This window comes from Gobio gobio (genome assembly GCF_949357685.1).
Source record: "Gobio gobio genome assembly, chromosome: 16".
NCBI lineage: Eukaryota > Metazoa > Chordata > Actinopteri > Cypriniformes > Gobionidae > Gobio > Gobio gobio.
Genome location: NC_137109.1, coordinates 52,223,389 through 52,243,388, shown reverse-complemented (window position 1 = coordinate 52,243,388; position 20,000 = coordinate 52,223,389). Strand labels below are relative to the sequence as shown.

General features: G+C 34.4%; 2 protein-coding genes across 2 annotated transcripts in view; one reads left to right on the top strand and one right to left on the bottom strand.

The window, feature by feature from the left end:
- LOC307139876 (F-box/LRR-repeat protein 12) overlaps positions 1-390 on the bottom strand; it is a 12,866-nt gene extending 12,476 nt beyond the window's left edge. Inside the window, exon 1 of the mRNA XM_079839018.1 lies at positions 273-390. Coding sequence (XP_079695144.1) covers positions 273-373 — 101 coding nt within the window. The 5' untranslated portion in view covers positions 374-390. The remainder of the gene's footprint in view (positions 1-272) is intronic.
- Positions 391-428: 38 nt separating this feature from the next.
- On the top strand, positions 429-19,715 carry LOC307139875 (leptin receptor overlapping transcript-like 1). The gene is made up of 4 exons (XM_079839017.1): positions 429-905; positions 6,175-6,250; positions 6,527-6,713; positions 18,049-19,715. The coding sequence occupies exons 1-4, from the start codon at positions 890-892 to the stop codon at positions 18,163-18,165; spliced, it is 396 nt and encodes a 131-aa protein (XP_079695143.1). The 5' UTR covers positions 429-889; the 3' UTR covers positions 18,166-19,715.
- The last annotated feature ends 285 nt before the right edge of the window (positions 19,716-20,000 follow it).

The following is a 20,000-nucleotide window of genomic DNA, read 5'->3' as shown; positions in this document are numbered from 1 at the left end:
ACACACACACGACACGCTTTTGTTTGTTTGTGTTTTATGGCTTCCGGTGTCTCTATTATGACTGAAACGGCAGAATCTCTCATATCTGTCACAGTAAATCAATGCTAACTTGTGTTTCTACATCATCATCTTTCAATCAATTAATTTGATAAAACATTAAACGCGATACAATAAAATAAAACAATACATAAAACATTATTATCGACTGAATTGCACTAACGTGTAACTAACACAGTTATTTTATGACAGTTTCGCATGCCGCGATTTTGTACCTGGAGCTGCGCACGAGTTCTCGCACATTTAAATAAGATAAAATATCAATTAAAATGTTTTCAGGAAAATAGTCCAGAGTGCAGAATCTCACCGCGGCCATTTCCGCGCGGAACCTTCGGCAGCGCCGCGACACACCGACGGACACATTTACCGGTGACACCGAAAACCGAACAAGCTGTTTCCGGTCGCTTTCACTATAAGAATAATTATAAGTTCTTTATCTTTGTCATATTTATGTTATAAGATGTTCGGTAGCTGGTGCTGATCAATCAGCGACAAGATGTATAATAATTTTCTACGACTATTCAAATTAAATTGTTTTTTTTAAATAATTGTATGTGTGTAACTGTATGAAATAATGCGTTATTAACATTGCATCTTTGTTTAAAAATATCCTCATATCTTAAGTCTATCCGTCAGTATTTTGTGTAATGTGTATTGTTTGTTACACTTTCGCTCGATTGTGTTGTTTTTCTGCGGTCACCGGATGTAGTGAGTCCTGCGCATGCGCAGTGTGGAGGGCAGAGCTAGCGGTGCAGAGGATCATCGGCGCGAGGAGTTTCTTCAGCTTTAATTATTCACAAACTGTTCATTAGTGTGTTTATGAATCTACGCGATGGCGGGGATTAAAGGTGAGCACATTTAGCCGTGAGTGTGTGTGTGTGTGAGAGAGAGCGATTGAATAACGCGGCGGATGTGTGATGTTTATGCGGTCTCAGATTTACATCCTCCGTCGAAACACACACACACACACACACACACACACACACACACACACACACACACACACACACACACACACACACACACACACACACACACAACAAACATCAGCACTATCTGTGTGTGAAAAATATAAGCATCTGTCAAAGAAACATTAATAAACACATTCATATATGCGTCAATTCTCAATGTATTAGCGGTCTGTTTCCTACAGTCCTATTAAATATATATATATATATATATATATATATATATATATATATATATATATATATATATATATATATATATATATATATATATATTTACATGTGTATATATATACATTTTTCCTGCTTCTAACACATCAACTTTGAGGACAAAATGTTCACTTGCTGCCTAATATATCCCACCCACTAACAGAGATAATCAGTGTTATTCACTTCACCGGTCATAATGTTATGCCTGATCAGTATGTGTATATGTGTGTGAGAGAGAGAGATTGAGTGCGTGTTCCCGATGTATATGCAAAGTTTCAAGAGTTTTCGAGCATGTTAAAGCCCCCAAAATTGACAGAGAAGTCGAAAAAAAATAAAATAAATAAATATAGCTGCATGCCGCGATGACGGGCCCAATCCCGGTGCACGACGAGCAACACGCGTTTAAACCGGGAAAATGTAAAAAGACCGTTTTAAAATCGTTTGGATGTCATTATATTAGGGGTGTAACGAGATATTGTCAATGGTGTAATAATACTTCGTTACAGTATTTTTTGGGAGAATCGGTACTTGAGTTTTTATATTTCTGTCAACTTTTACATTTCCGACATAAAATGTATACTTTTACTTTTTCCCCAAAGCATTTTCGTTACTTACTACAAAATACATTCGGAAGACTGCAAGCAAACGTGCAAATAAGTGCTCGCGCAACCGCGGCTGATTTCATAATCCGTGCGTCTGTTTTAATAAAAAAAGTATTATAATAAATGGCTATAACTTGCTGAGGGATTGTTGCATGTAGACAACATTTATTTAATTAAATTTTAAGGGGTGAATCTATAAAACATCAAGAGTGCGAAACAGACAAAACACACACACACTTATACACACAAAAACACACGCACACACGAATGAACGCGTTCCATTCCAAAAGCTAATTGTGTGTGTGTGTGTGTGTGTGTGTTTGTCTGTTTCGCACTCTTGATGTTTTATAGATCTTCACTGTTGAGTCTTTTTTTCTGCATTCTGGCTGATTTGTAGATTGTATGCACAAAAAAACTCTGTATTTTCATATATTTGTCAATTTCCCGTTCATTTCCTATGGTCATTTTTGACCCGAAGATCCTGAGTGTGACTTTTTTTTACGACCACTTATACTTTTCAAATCCTGTCCCCAATTTTTTTGGGTGTTCATATACCAAGGACCATTCCGATGAAGCTACGATTTAAAAAAAAAAAATTCGGGTCATTTTTGACCCATTTTTTCCCATTGAATATAATAAAAAATGTGTGTGTGTGTGTGTGTGTGTGTGTATATATATATATGTATATTAGGCCACCGATCTCATTCAAAAAAATTGCTTTCATGAGGCCTAGGCTTGACTCTAAAATTAAATACAGCTTTAATAAAAAAAAAATGATATATCATTTTTTTTTTATTAAAGCTGAATTTCATTTTAGAGTCAAGCCTAGGCCTCATGAAAGCTATTTTTTTTAATGAGATCGGTGCCATCCTGTGGACACATTGAGCATTTTTAACACACAATAGCACATTTTTACCACTATAGTGGATCTTACGTTTTATAAAATAAAAATAAAAAATCGTAGCTTCATCGGAATGGTCTGAAACTTGGTGACTGAGTGTGACAATTTTTTTTACGACCACTTAGACTTTTCAAATCGGGTCCCCAATTGTTTTGGGTGTTCATATACCAAGTACCAATAAAGTCACCAAGTTTCGGACCATTGCGATGAAGCTACGATTTTTTTACATTTTTTTATAAAACGCTTCGGGTCATTTTTGACCCGAAGAACCCCAAAGGGTAAAAAAAATTAATTTAGCAGTTTGGCTTTCCTTAGGGTCTATGTGACCTGTTCTGAAATGGTTCTATTATCATTTATATATCGTTATCGCAAGATGCTGCAATGTATATCGCAATATGGATTTTAGGCCATATGAAAAATGAAATTTACTGCATAATGCGGAATGACACGGAAGGTTTTGATGAATAAATAAAACGTTGGTCAGTCACTTGAATCAGTCGCGATACATACTAATGTCTGTGAACATTAAGCCACCAAAAGACTTTTAAATACTTTTTATTTTGTTTATTTTGACTTTAAAATTTGTTTTAAATATGAATCCTGCATGTTTCTCCGTCTCTGTGAATGAATAGAGACGCCCGGCTTCATTTAGCCTAACGTTTCCTCTTTCTCACACACACACACACACACACACACACACACACACACACACACACACACTGAAACTCGTGGTGTTTTTCAGCCTCTGCCACCTCAATATGAGACACGAATGCATCTCCAGTCACTTCATTAGCATTTTACCGTTTTATTCGACAAAATCTATCGTCATATCAAAACATACACACACAGGAACTCGAAGCACACGACAACCCGTCAAAATAAAAGATCAGTTTAACAAAGTAATTGTGACAGGATTAATGTTGTACAGAAGAGCTACGTCTCAATGTAATAATAATGTATTAATTTAATTTATACAGTGAAGAATATGCAGTGTTATTTAACATTTAAACCTACTTAAAAAAAGCACTGTTTATTTCATATGTTCTGTTGTGTGTGTGTATATATATATATATATATATATATATATATATAAATATAAATAAATATGGTGAATGTTAAAGGATCCAGTGTAGGTTATGTTCATTAGAAATTATTGGATAATGTAGCAATAAACTAGCTAGTAGGCTATGAGTTAATAATGTTTTTTTTTACTTTAAAAACACTATTTTAAATGACAAAATTTCTAATAAGAGGGCAAGTGACAAATATTGGTATCGGCCAATAATTGTTTGTTAAAATCGGTATCATCCCCAAAATATCATATTGGTGTATCCCTAACATATATATAAATTAGGGCGGTCAAAAGATTAATTGCGAATAATCGCATCCAAAATAAAAGTTTGTGTTCACATAATATATGTGTGTGTACTCTGTTAATTATTATTTATATATAAAAACACACACAAGCATGTATATATTTAAGAAAAATGTATTATATTTATATATAAAATATTTATATATATATTATAGATTATATAAATGTATATACATGCAAATATTTCTTAAATATATACATGAATGTGTGTGTATTTATATATAAATAATAATTAACAGAGTACACACAAACTTTTATTTTGGATGCAACATTTTTTAAATTTTTTTTAATTTTTTATTTATTTGATCAGGGACAATGCACAGAAAAAACATTAGTCTAAAAAAGAAGAGATGTCATGTGCCAGGTTATAGCAAAAAATGCTAATTTCCACCCACAGTCCCTGGACAGGTAGATGTTATAGGCCCTACGTACAGAAGTTCATAAAACATATACAGAATAATACATAAAATCATTACTTCACTCACATCATAAAAACACACTTCAGGAATCTATCACTCACTCACTCAGAATATACACAATTCATATAATAGTCAATTTAGTGCGTACAAATTTGCTTCAATAATAACCACTGTTTGGTCAGGCGTGTAAATGTACTATAGTTTGTGCACGAAATAATTTCGTTTGGAAGAATATCCCAAAGATTCGCTGCTTTATAAAAGAACGATTGTTGACGATATATGTGGTTCTACATTTTGGAACTCTGCACTCTCCTCTGACTGTGGACCGTGTGGTTCTAGATATTCTCTCCGAATTTAATGTGACAAATTTTCTCAACGGGGGAGCAACAGTGTTATGGATAATTTTAAATAAAGCAGAAATTTGATTATATTTAACCCTCAGAGCCCGACGGCATCGCCTACGACGTCACACGGCACCTCCGATAAATATCTATATTATTTCATGAAACTTTTATCGATTTTCTTACCGTTTTTTCCAGCAGAAAGCTAACGAGCTAGCCATCACGGGGGTGTCTTTGGTGTCTTTGTAGCCTTTACAGAAGGTTTTCTATCCAGCCTGGAACATGTGCATCTTTTTGGAGTTGTTCAGCAATAAATCAAAACGCTTACATCCAAGATTTATCCACTTGATGTCCATAATTTATACATTTTCCGTCATTTTTGCCGCTAGCGCGATGCTAGCTGCCATTTTGGATGAGGGTTTGACCAATGACAGGCTGATCCGTCATCCACGTTGGTGTGCGTCATTACGCATGAACCACAGCTCTGTTATTGTGGAGAGAGAGAGACGCACGGCTAGTGTTGAGGAGAGAGAGAGAGAGACGCGCTGCAGTTTTTAGCAGTTTTTAGTAGTTTTGTGGAGAAAGTTTGAGGAGAAAGTTTGAGGAGAAGTTCCTGATAGGAACTGTTTTGAGGCTTGGCACCAGTAAATATCCAAAATCCAAAGAGGCCAAAAGCGCCTGGACTTTTTTTTGAAAAATGTAAATAGTTTTGGTTCTGTATAAGTTATCATGTTTATTCCTGAGTTCCAGGACTCCAAAGACTTGAACAAACTGTTTTCCAGAGGAAATATGCTTAGCTTTTATTTATTTGTGTGTGTTTTCAATAAATATTTGAGTGATTCAATTTCCGTTTTATGTTTTCATTTGTCTTTATGGTCCCATAACTTATTTTACATTCAGGTGACATCAATGCAACACAAATATACTGACAGAGCAACTTGTCTTGAAAAAAAAGAGGTGTGTCAATTGTCTGTGCACAACAGGGTTGATGTTTTACAAGCTTTTTTAGTAAATAACACCAGGCGGAAAATTAATTGTAAAAATACCCTTAGGTCATAAAGGGTTAATAAGATTTTCACAACTCAAGATATTATATTTACTTTGTACTTTACAGTGATGGTACTGGCGAGGCTTCTTATCATGTATTTTATGGCCCTTTTATACAATGATTCAAGTAATTTTAATGATGTTTTACATGCCTTATCGCGATTAATCTTTTGACAGCCCTAATAAATACATAAATAAACAGATGGAAAACCTGTGAGTATCTGGAGTGTCTGATCCCCTCTCTTGTGTTCTAGCTCTCATCAGTCTGTCGTTTGGAGGCGCGATCGGCCTGATGTTCCTCATGCTGGGCTGCGCTCTGCCCGTCTATAAGTAAGTGTCTGTAAGATTACAAATGTATTAATGTTTGAAATATATTGTGGAACAGTTTAAGGTAAAGATTGACTACATTCTAACATGATCAAGTTAATCAGCTCATGGGTTGGAGACATTAAGTCTTTTGTCTTTATGCACCTCCTGACCATTTAGCATAACAAGCTCAGAACACAATATCGTTTGGCTGATTGGGATTAGGATTGGTGATACTCTATCTGAGCGGGAAAACCTGTATTTTCATGTGTGTGCTCATGCGCTGGTGTTTGTGTGCAGTAAGTACTGGCCTCTGTTCCTGCTCTTCTTCTACATCCTGTCTCCCATCCCCTACTGCATCTCCCGGCGTGTGGTGGATGACACAGACTCGGCTAGTAATGCCTGCAAAGAGCTGGCCATATTCCTGACCACGGGGATCGTCGTGTCGGCCTTCGGGCTGCCCGTCATATTCGCCCGCGCCGCTGTGGTAAATATCAGACCTTCCTGTTAAAGTCCACATGAAACACACTTGAGTTCTGTCAGGTGCACTGCAGGGCTTCAGACTCACATTAGGGAGCAGTGGCACCTGATTTGGTCATAAAATTACTATTGTTTTGTTAATAAGTGCGATTATTAATTATAGTACATGTTTGTTTATTGGAAAGTAGGGCTGCAACTAACGACTATTTTAATAATCGATTAATCTGTCGATTACTTTTTCGATTAATCGGATTTAAAAAGCATTCATTTCCAATCCTTTATTCAAAAACAGAACGGACAGTGCAAATTCACAGTGCAAAAAATCTTCAGAAAGTGCACAGGTTGCTACAATAAATCTATAAATCTTTTTTTTTTTTTTTAAATAAAGAAAAATACTAATCAGAAAATGTTACATTTCTCTACACTACACTCAGACGCACACACTCACAAACAAAATGTATGGGTTTAGTTAAATTGTAATGCATTAAGAATTTCTCTAAAATGTCCAAACCCATTATATACTCCTGGAGAAAACATAACTACTGTATTAACCTATTAATATGAATGATATTAAAGTTTAAACATGCAATACAGACACAGATTTAACTGCTGTGACATATTAAAAAATATTATGTAACAAATAAATAAAACTACTCCTCCTGAAGAAGAACTCAATGAATGATATGCATTCTTTATAACAACATTCCTTATAGATTAAATAATGTATAATAAATATAATGAATCCTTATTAAAACTAAAGAGCTGATTTTCTCTGTCTTTTGTTGTTTGATTAATATTAAGAACACAAATATTAGCAGGTTAATGGACTGCTGTCACTACTTTTCGATCTGTTGCTATGTTAATTTCGTTGACAAATAATTTGTCAATATTTTAATCAACAACATTTTTCACAGACAAAAACGAGACGAAAATCAAAACCAGCTTTGAATGACAAAAACTATTAATATCTATTGTCATTTTCGGTCTTAAAGTGACACCGCAAGAGTGAATCAAAAGCATAAGGAGTCATGTGCTCTGGCTGTACTTTGATGTCATTTTATCAAAATAATTTTCAACAATTTTACTTAAACACATTTAATTTAACTTGCAACGTTGGCCTTCAGTAAAAAAAAGTATAAATGTAAACAATCCTGTGTTACAAAAAATGTAAAAAGGTACAAATTTGTAAACCAACATAACAAAAAAAATTTAATACCAGCAAATACTTTTTATATAGAATAGTGTTGTTACAATACCAAAATTATGACTTCGATACGATACCCGACTAAAATACCTCTGTAAAAAACTGTAAAAGTAATTGAATAATGTGACAGAACCTACTATTCATTGTTTTAGGGTTTCACTAGACCTATTCAACATTTTATTTAAAACATTAATCTCATAAAAAATTTTACATTTGTTTTTGCACTGTAAATTATTTAATTTGATTGGTAACAGCCCTATAGTACATTTTTGTATAAATATTTTAAGCTGATAGAGCACTAATGAAAATATTACTTCAGAATAAATTGTTAATACCACCAAAAAGCTTGGTGATACAATACTTTGTGGGGATAAATTGGGCTTTTATTGTGACATTAAACTGTAGTGGACATTAGACATGGGTATACAGTAATACGATATATCACAATAATCAACATGCATTAAAGGCTTAAGGCTATTCATTTTTAAACTTAAACATTATATATTTTAATCTGGACTACATGCCCTCGATATTGTTTGAATATGTTCTGTTTCTTTGTTGTTCAGTCACACACTTTACAATAAGGCTCTATTATTTAACATTTGTTAATTCATTAACAAACTGACAATGACAAATACTTCTAAAACATTTATTAATCTTAGTTCAATTTAAATTTCAGCATTTAATAACACATTATTGTAACTTCTGTAAAAATTTAACTATTCGCTCTTTATTAATGTTAATTAGGGATGGCCCGATACCATTTTTTTCCAAACCGATACGAGTACGAGTATTTACATTTGTGTACTTGCCGATACCGAGTACCGATACCGATATTTCTACTGCTAAAGTAATTACAGGCTACCAGAAAAGAAGACAGAACACGGAACACAGGTTAGAAGACTGTTTTTATTTTCTCTGCTTGTTTTAACAAGTCTAAAATAAATAATGAGTAAAATAATAAATGTAGGCAATTTCAAATAAAAAATAAATTATATATATTTCTGTGTAAACAAAAAGCCTCAATACTGGCACTGTCTTCACAACTGACAAAATATAAATAAAACATATTGTACAGTCAACACCGTCAACTCAACAATATATCAATGAAATGTTTGACAACGTCTGCAGCTTTCAATTTAACTCAATTTCAATGTAACTGTTGTGTAGTCTCAATGAAACACTTACCTATTTCAATTAAACAAAACATCAATGTAACTACTGCAAGTCTCAATTAAACTACTGCATATTTCAATTAAACAACAATTAAACTATGGCACAGTGAAAGCTCCCTTGTTTCAATTAAACAAACATTTCAGTCAGCAATGTGATCTGAACTAGCTTAGGTACTTTTTGGGAGAATGAGAGGCAGGTTCTTTTTGATGAACAAAATCATCTCTGCATGATCAGCTGTGATTCTGTTTCTGTCGGCATTCACAATATGTGACACTGAGCTGAACAGCCTTTCACTGTCAACACTACTGCAACGTAAAAATATGAAAGTAAAAATGATAAATTCCAGACAAACTCATTCATATTAAAGATGAAATATTGTTAAACAATTAAAAGCTTATTTATTTAAAGATTATTTCTTCAGTAGTACAATGTAGGCTAGCAGTTTGACCACAGCTAAAGTCATCTGACTACAGCCAACACAAACTGTTGTGAAGACAGTGTGATTAAATAATGAAGTGTATGCTGTCTGCATGTGTGTGTGTGTCCTGGTATTCCCTACTTTGTGGGGAAATGTCTCCACACGGATGATGATATTATTAGTAGTAAATGGTTTGTAAAAACAATGATAACACCTTTGAGCCTGTCAATATTATGTGAACATGAAATCTCAAACACACAGTAGCTACTATAGTTTCTGTTGTTGCACCTGCGTCTCTCGCGTATGAAACGGCGTTCTAAAAGCAGTGTGCTTAAGTTCAACGTGCGTCTCATTACCTTGTGTCATTTCCCATTTCACTGCCACGAACGCATTCTTTGTGAACAGCCGTTGAACAGAACTAGCGATGTGTGTTCCCTGCACGCGTCGCGTCAAAGGACAGCGGTTAATCTCCTCAGCTCAGTCACTTGCAACAGGCCACTGACGTGCTTTTTCACGTCATGAAACACTTTCGGTAGCATAGCGGTTGTAATGTGATGGCGACTCGGAATTTCGTATCGCGGCTCCAGTATGCCAAGAAGATGTCGAAATCCTATATTTTCAACAGCCGACAATGGGTGGTCATCAAGTACAATAAAGTATGCAATTCCCTCTGTTATTTTTAGTGCCCGTGGATTATCTCTGGACATCTTCTCGCTCTTCTGTAAAACCGGTGTTAATGTTGGCTGCTGAGTTGCTTGTTAAGCTTGACTAAACTGTGTGTATTCAGCACTATGATGCGTCTTCAGATGTTTAATTAGATTGCTGGTGTTAAACGATGTACTTTCTTTTCCTCCTCTTGACACCTTAGCTGAACATAACTTACAGTCTGCCTTGCTGCTGTCATCATCCCTTATCTTGAAATGAGCCCAAACCGCCGACATTTTACGTTCATATGGCGTTCACCTAGACAAAGCGGCGGCTCGCGTGGCCAGTTTCGTTTCACAAAACGCGCGTGGTATCGGTGCGTGGTATCGGCTCATTTTTATGAGTACGAGTACGAGTATATGAGGACAGTATCGACCCGATACCCGATGCCAGTATCGGTATCGGGCCATCCCTAATGTTAATGCATTAACTAGTGAGAACACAATTGTCATCAAACCGCAGTTTTTGCAAGTTCCCGCAATTTTATCGGATAAAATTGCATAAATATCCCGCATTTTCCATCGCATTTTTTAAGAAAACGTGCCGCATAATCAAGGATTTTTGTCCGCAACAATCACTAAAAAAAAGCAGCATTTTACTGGAAGAACTGGAATATTACAGGGCTCCAGGCTAACTGTTTTCACTAGTAGCAAATTTTATTAAAATTTTTATAAATTTTATGCTAACCAAATCTACTAATTTCCACTGTATTACTAATAGGGATGGGTATCGTTAAGGTTTTAACGGTATTACTACTCTTACCGATACTGATTATCGATCCGGTACTTTAACAGTATTCTTATTGGTTCTTTTTATATATTTTTTAATGAAAAAAAAAAACGAATTAAGAACATAATTAACATGCCTTTATAATCTGAAAAGTAAAATATCTATAGCAAAAGAAACAGCAAAGTTTGAACAAAAAAAATATGAAACATATTTGTAAATGGACCAGTGTGCAGGCATTTTTTTGTTTTATATGCATAAGATACAACATAAGAACAAAGAAACAAAGTGCGAACAAATGTTAAATAAATACACAATAAAACAAAGACACAAATGAAATAAACATTGCTTTAATTTCAGGAAGGTCTGCTAACATTAATATTACTTAGAAAGAACAAACCTAAGAAATCTAATAAAGTAATGAAATGTAAAATAACACTGCATAGTTTTCACTGTATAAATTGATAGATTAATGCTTAAAAAAGCTAAAGTTATTCATTCAAGAGATGTGAATATTTTGTCTTTTGTTCGATTCGAATGAATGGCTCAATCGTCAGCAGGTTTATTAGACGCTGCCCCTTTAAGACCGAATGCAGAACTAATAATATCATATTTCTCCAAACTATTTACGCCCATTTAAGATAAAAACTGTTAAAGTAACTACTCTCCAATCCGGTCATTTTGACACTTGAGGCTATTTGTTGTGTATTTGATGGTTTAGACGCGCACACGAAGCCTAAAATATAAAGCTCCAGTCGGTCCATTTCGCAGCACACACACACAAGCCGCCTTGAAGTTTTAAACAGCGTCTCTTGCTCAGATTATTGTGCATTTAATAGCTCTTTATTATCAAACAAATCCCGCAGTTTAGCAACAGTAGAGACTGCAGTTTATAACAATCACTGAATCTGACGTTTAGTTTAGGTTTATGGAGAAATGAAGGGAAGGATGATCGACGGAACACGGCTATAGGAAGAGTTTTACCTCATATCTATGGGGCGCCGTTTGTAAAGCGGCTCACGCTGAAAATAACAGCAACATTTTTTAGATTAGATTAGATTAGATTCAACTTTATTGTCATTACACAAGTACAAGTACAAGGCAACGAAATGCAGTTTAGGTCTAACCAGAAGTGCAATAGCAGCAAGTGCAGGATATACAATGGATGCGTAAGTGCAGGACATGGATATGTACTGAATATGTATAAATATGTATAAATAGAGAGACGTTATTACTATAAACAGAACTGAATTTACAGGTGAATATGTACAGTGAATAAATATACAGATGGCTATTACTATAAACAGAATTTACAGGTGAATATGTACTATGAATACAATATACAGATGGCTATTACTATAAACAGAATTTTACAGATAGAGGTATACAATAATATGTTAGGCTAATATGAGGAATAGCAGTGGATTAGGGTAGTGCAATAAATTATGGACAGAGCTATCCGGAAAAAAAAAGTGTAAATTTTGTGCAATTTTGACACATTTAGCTTCAAACAATGTTTAAAAAACTGGCATGAATTTTTGGCGGTCACTTTTTTAGCACATTTACAACAATATTTATCAACTTAGAGATATTTTAAATAGTTAAATCTAAATGTTAAATCTAAATCTAAATGTTAAATCTAAATCTAAATGTTAAATCTAAATGCTAAATCTAAATCTAAATGTTAAATCTAAATCTAAATGTTAAATCTAAATCTAAATGTTGAATCTAAATCTAAATGTTAAATCTAAATCTAAATGTTGAATCTAAATCTAAATGTTAAATCTAAATCTAAATGTTAAATCTAAATGCTAAATCTAAATCTAAATGTTAAATCTAAATCTAAATGCTAAATCTAAATCTAAATGTTAAATCTAAATCTAAATGCTAAATCTAAATCTAAATGTTAAATCTAAATCTAAATGTTAAATCTAAATGTTGAATCTAAATCTAAATGTTGAATCTAAATCTAAATGCTAAATCTAAATGTTAAATCTAAATCTAAATGTTGAATCTAAATCTAAATGCTAAATCTAAATGTTAAATCTAAACGTTAAATCTAAATGTTACATCTAAATCTAAATGTAAAATCTAAATGTTAAATCTATATACAAAATCTAAATCTAAATGTTAAATCTAAAAGTTAAATCTAAATATAAATGTTGAATCTAAATGTTTCGGGTGAAACTAAATATTTAACTAATATGCAAATTCAGAATGCAAATAACCGGATTTAACATTTAGATTTAACATTTAGATTTAACATTTAGATTTTACATTTAGATTTAGATGTAACATTTAGATTTAACGTTTAGATTTAACATTTAGATTTAGCATTTAGATTTAGATTTAACATTTAGATTTAGATTTAACATTTAGATTTAGATTTAACATTTAGATTTAACATTTAGATTTAGATTTAACATTTAGATTTAGATTTAACATTTAGATTTAACATTTAGATTTAGATTTAACATTTAGATTTAGATTTAACATTTAGATTTAGATTTAACATTTAGATTTAACATTTAGATTTAGATTTAACATTTAGATTTAGATTTAACATTTAGATTTAGATTTAACATTTAGATTTAACATTTAGATTTAGATTTAACATTTAGATTTAGATTTAACATTTAGATTTAGATTTAACATTTAGATTTAGATTTAACATTTAGATTTAACATTTAGATTTAGATTTAACATTTAGATTTAGATTTAACATTTAGATTTAACAATTAACATTTAGATTTAGATTTAACATTTAGATTTAGATTTAACATTTAGATTTAGATTTAACATTTAGATTTAACATTTAGATTTAGATTTAACATTTAGATTTAGATTTAACATTTAGATTTAACAATTAACATTTAGATTTAGATTTAACATTTAGATTTAGATTTAACATTTAGATTTAACAATTAACATTTAGATTTAACTATTTAAAATATCTCTAAGTTGACAAATATTGTTGTAAATGTGCTAAAAAAGTGACGCCAAAAATTCATACCAGTTTTTTAAACATTGTTTGAAGCTAAATGTGTCCAAATGTTGCTGTTATTTTCAGCGTGAGCCGCTTTACAAACGGCGCCCCATACATATCTTCTTTTTTATAATTCTTGGAAGCCGAAAACGAAAATAAAATTAGATTAATATCACAGCACATCGCTAAAGTTTAAGCAGACTAAACTTTAGTGTAGTTCTCTTGGCCATCGTCCCTCATTAAGCTGACTGTGTGTAGTGTTCGCTGTAGGCTTTCTCTCTCTTCTGGATTGCGAATAGCAAAAATCCATCATGGACAAATGGTTCAATATTATCTCATATAGAAACGGCTGGCCAGATATAACGTCTATCAATTATAAATAGTAAGTGTATTTTCTTAATTTCTCCAGTATGACAGCAGGCAAATTTACGGATCGCACATGTGCGACTGGATGTAAAATTCAGTCGCACACTCTCAAATTTTAGTCGCAAAATGCGACCATTTGGTCACAGTCTGGAGCCCTGTATTATCTTGCATTTCTGTCAGTAGAGCCTCATAAAAACTACACACTGCACCTTTAAGTACAGTAACAAAATACATTGTTACTGCCCACCACTGGTAAGGAGTGAATGTTGATGAGAACAGATCTGTGGCACTTTCAGAATAATGATGAGTACAAGGCACAATGATAAAAACATCAGCACTTTACTGAACATTCAACAATCAATATCAGTTACCGTCAGCCCGGCCTAATAAATCATTCACTGATCTCAGTCCATTAGGAAAGACTTTTTAAATGTGATTGAGATTCTTTTCCAATTGCTAACACACTAAAATGACATGGACAGCACAATTATTTAAACTGACACACAGAGAGCAGAACCTCTTCTCAAGTCTTCAAAAGTCTAAACATATTTTCTGCTTTACACACATTTTGCAATTCAAAATGGCACTTTTTAAATGCACTGTTCTTTGCATAAGACACAACAATCTGACATAAAGTCACATATTTGCCTTTTCAAAACACTGGCATTCAAAATGACACTACATGAGCTAATTGGCTAATACATGTCCACCTCAATGGTTAATGTTAACACTTCAGTCAGGATGTAAGCACTATAAAAACACCACAGGTGAGCACCTTTTTTTTTACAACAACAATGGAAGATGTTGCAGAGAGATGCTTTTTTTTTTTTACTGTAATATATTTTTTCTGAATTTTTATTTCAGTTTTAGGGATGGGCATTTTTGTCTATTTCTCATTTCGATCATCGATAGGTCTCAAAAACGAGTACTCGAGTACTCGGGGGCGGGGCATGTGCAGGGGGCGGGGCATGTGCAGGGGGCGTGGCATGTGCAGGGGGCGTGGCATGTCCGTCGTTGAGATAATGAAAATGGTTGTTGACAAATACAACGTGACATGAAAACAGGTATATGAAAACATGAACATATAAAACAAAAAATAACTGCTAGATTATGATGCATAAATGTCTTTGAAAAAGAAACATCTTTATAAAATGACCGTCTCAAATAACCAAGTCAGTAATATCGAGCATTGCCTTTGAGCTGAAACTGTGAAATAACACCAGCCTGCAGATCTTGCTATAGCTGGTTAATAACCTCAACCAAACGCACCCTATATCAATATTAATATGAAGATTATTATGAACCTATTACGACATAAATCAACACAGACGGACGTGAATGCGCACGTGAACTTCAGCGTGCTAGATTTGACAGGCGAAGGGTTTGAAACGGAACATTTTGAATGCGCTCTTCCCTTAACAACGCTGATACACGGACAACGAAAGCACAGAAACAACATTTTATTAAAATCGTGTTCTCATTATAATGCTTTGACAGATTGACTCTGCACTTCATTGTATTATTCATGATCGAAGTGTTTACAGACATCACTGAGCGTTTTTGAACTCAAAACTCAAAACAACTTTAAATAAACTAGGTCTACTGTTAAAAAATACGAGAACAGTATAGCACTGCTGCATTACTAATATCAATGATTCTGAGAAAGAAATAGCCGATCTAAAAAGAATATGACCGTCTCTAAACCATCATATCCAGCATGAAATATGCGTTTGAGCTGAAACTGAAGAGAATGAACAGCCGGTATAACGGCAGCGCTTTGCTAGTTTATTAAGCTCAACCTAACACGTTTTATATTAGATTAATCAGATATAGACAATATAAAAGTAATCTTACAACGTGCATCTGCAGAAAAGGACGCGAATGCGCACATGAACTTCACGCGCTAGTCTGAGTGTTCTCGCTAGTTTCTCTGTTGATCAGCTGATACACGGGGAACTAAGCACAGATCATTTACAGCATTCTGTTTCTACGTCATTATAATGCTGTAGGCTATGACAGATTGGCGCATCTTGCACTAACCATTGAATGATCAGTGATCCAGACATCACTGCAGTGCCTCAGTTTCACTTTATTTCGCCGCGGTCTGGAGGTGCTGTATAACACTAACCAATCAGACCTCCGGTACCGCGCAAAACGAAGCAATAACCAATAAAAAAAGAGACAAATATATTTTTTTTCAGGACGATCATCGTTCTCATGATCGCTGTCACGTTCCAGTACTCGATTACTCGCCCACTGTTGCCCATCCCTATTCAGTTTACTGTTTTTTGTGAGAATATTTTTGTTCAGTCCCATGCAAATATATCTGTTGTGCATATGTTGCACTGACTTGTTTATCGTAGTGAAAAAAAATATATATATGCATGTGAACAATTTGATAACAATGTTAGTATTATGGTAAAGCATACTAAAGATGAGGGTGCTTTTCATTATGCCCAACAGTGTGTAGTTGGTTAGACAAAAATCTGGTAATATGAATGAAGTGTGTGCCATTTCGTGCAAAAGTTTGATATTGATAATGCTATGTGTAGTTTCGGTTGCAGTGCTTCATTTTGCAGGATATATGAGGGATTTTGCAGTTTGGGTGTGTGGTTTTGTGAATTGTGTTAAAGGGTTAGTTCACCCAAAAATGTAAATTGTGTCATTAATGACTGAGCCTCATGTGGTTGGACACCCGTCAGACCTCCGTTCATCTTCAGACACAAATGAAGATATTTTAGTGTAAATCTGATGCTCTGAAAGGCCTCCATTGGCTCAACTTTACACTCTCAAGACCCTTAAAAGACACTAAAGACTAAAGTTACAAAGTCCATCTCACTACAGTGGCTCTACAATAACTTTATGAAGACGAGAATAGTTTCTGTGCGCAAAAAAACCCTAAATAACGACTTGTATAGTGATGACGATTTCAAAACACGGCATCATGAAGCTTCGAAGCGTTATGAATCAGTGAGTCGATTCAGCGGTTCAGAGCGTTATGAATCAGTGAGTCGATTCAGCGGTTCAGAGTGTTATGAATCAGTGAGTCGATTCAGCGGTTCAGAGTGTTATGAATCAGTGAGTCGATTCAGCGGTTCAGAGCGTTATGAATCAGTGAGTCGATTCAGCGGTTCAGACTGTTATGAATCAGTGAGTCGATTCAGCGGTTCAGAGCGTTATGAATCAGCGAGTCGATTCAGCGGTTCAGAGCGTTATGAATCAGCGAGTCGATTCAGCGGTTCAAAGCGTTATGAATCAGTGAGTCGATTCAGCGGTTTGAATCGCCAAATTTCAGCAGTTTGGCGGTTTGACACGCGATCCGAATCATCATTCGGCTCACTGATTCAAAACGCTTCGAAGCTTCATGAGGCCGTGTTTTGAAATCGTCATCACTATATAAGTCGTTAATTAGGGTTTTTTGCGCACAAAAACTTTTCTCGCCGATTCATAAAGTTATTGTAGAGCCGCTGTAGTGAGATGGACTTTGTAACTTTAGTCTTTAGTGTCTTTTAAGGGTCTTGAGAGTGTAAAGTTGAGCCAATGGAGGCCTTTCAGAGCATCAGATTTACACTAAAATATCTTCATTTGTGTCTGAAGATGAACGGAGGTCTGACGGGTGTCCAACCACATGAGGCTCAGTCATTAATGACACAATTTACATTTTTGGGTGAACTAACCCTTTAAGTATTTTGATAAAACCAGACTAGTTTGAAAAATTGTGTGTTAGCAATTGGAAAAAACTGTAATGTGACTGTCTGCAGATCGAGTGGGGAGCCTGTGCGCTCGTCCTGACGGGAAACATCGTCATCTTCGCCACCATCTTGGGCTTCTTCCTGGTGTTCGGGTCCAATGATGACTTCAGCTGGCAGCAGTGGTGAAGCACTGGACTGTTTCCGCACTATGATACTGTTACAGCAGTTTGTTTCACTCTGACATTATTGTTTTTATTTATAACTGCCGCCCATTGATAGATGCAGGAAATCAGTGCAATAATTTAGTTGATTTTTAGATTCGTCTGACAGGTGTCCTCATTTTCACACGCGACTGAATTCAGGTGGTCGAACAAACACTGGTGACATCAGATGGTTTGCTCCGAGTATTTCTCCTGGCGTACATTCGTCAGCTCCGGCTTCAGCTTTATGACTCTGATGTCCAGCTTTCTTTTTTATTCACAACTTATTTATTTGTTCCTGTGTCGCTCTTGATTTCTCTCTGATCGCTCATTAAAGCTGAGATTGTAGAATGAAGTTCATGTTGATTTAAATGATTCTGTTAGTTTGTTTTTATTGCATAGTGATGTTTTTGGCATTGTGAGATTCCCAGATTTCCCAGACACGTTTCTTTAAAAAAAAAAAACGAAACAAAAAAAAATACTAACCATTACTATGAGATTCAGATCATGTTTGATTTAAAGCATGTAAAGTAGCTCATATTCATCCTTTAAGGTGTACATTTAAAAATAGATCTCCCCGAAACAAATGGAGAAGTGTGTTTCCAGAGGGTTTAGAGTCAACATGAAATCTTTCACACATTTCTGCTCTTATGGGCGATGATTTATAAGTTCATAATCAAATACTTTCACTCCAGGTGAATAGGGGAAAGAAATTAACTAATAGTTATCACCAAACTTCCCTGGCTGATTGATGACATTAAGAAATGCAAAACATTTTTGTATTGCAAGTTTTCTGAAATGTAATGTTAAGTATGCAAATGAGGCATTATCTTATTAAATATGCACTCATTTGCATACATTTCAAGCACATACATCTGAATGTTGGATGAAGCCAGATTCAAAATTCTTTTTTGGTTGTGTTGATATAATAGAGTTAAAGGATTTTAGTGAGGGGATTTTAGATTTCTCTTTTTATTACTTATTAAATCAGAAAATACTGTCAACAGCCGTAAAAAAACACATTTTCAACATGTTTTTAGGAATAACATGTAATAAAAATCAGTGTGAATGATATATGAACAAATCCCTCGCAAGAAATCTTCAGAATATAGATATGAATAAAACTGTAAGTTTTGGTGTGTATAAGTGTTACCGAAGTGGAGAACGAACTCTTTAAAGATATGTAGTGTGACGGAAATCAACTGACGCAAACTGATAAAGATACTCTTAAAAGTGTATTTTGGATGTTTTATTTCTTTCCACTAGTCTGAAAAAACACTATGTAAAGCCAAAAGAGTGCAAAATCTCAAAATGTACATTTCAATTGAGTCCTGTTCCCAGAATGAGTCTGATTTCAGAGGTGGAATGGGTTGTAAATGCGGTTTCATGTTGACTTTAACGCTTTTGAAGAGACGTTCTGTTATTTTATATCTCACTGTTTGTGCACAAACGGCACAAGTAACTGTTACTTTTTCCCTTCTTCTTTTTTTTTAAATAAATGCCATTTTTGGAGAAAAAAAAAAGTTTGTTGTACACGACCTCTGACCTTTGTTCTCTGTTCCTGTAGTTGATTTTACTGACGCCATCATTAGTTTCATCACTGTAATCAGAAGACAAATATTAATGTATGAAACCTAAAGGCCTTGGGCAGGTTTTCTCTTCGGTCAGAATGTGTGGAATGAGGGAGAGTCGCCGCAACACGCCTGCGTTACAGAAACACCTGCCAGATTTACCTCACATTTCAGCAATAATTCACATTTGTGTGAATATAAAACATGTTTAGGTCATAAATTACCTAAAGGGTCATTTATTTAAATCAGT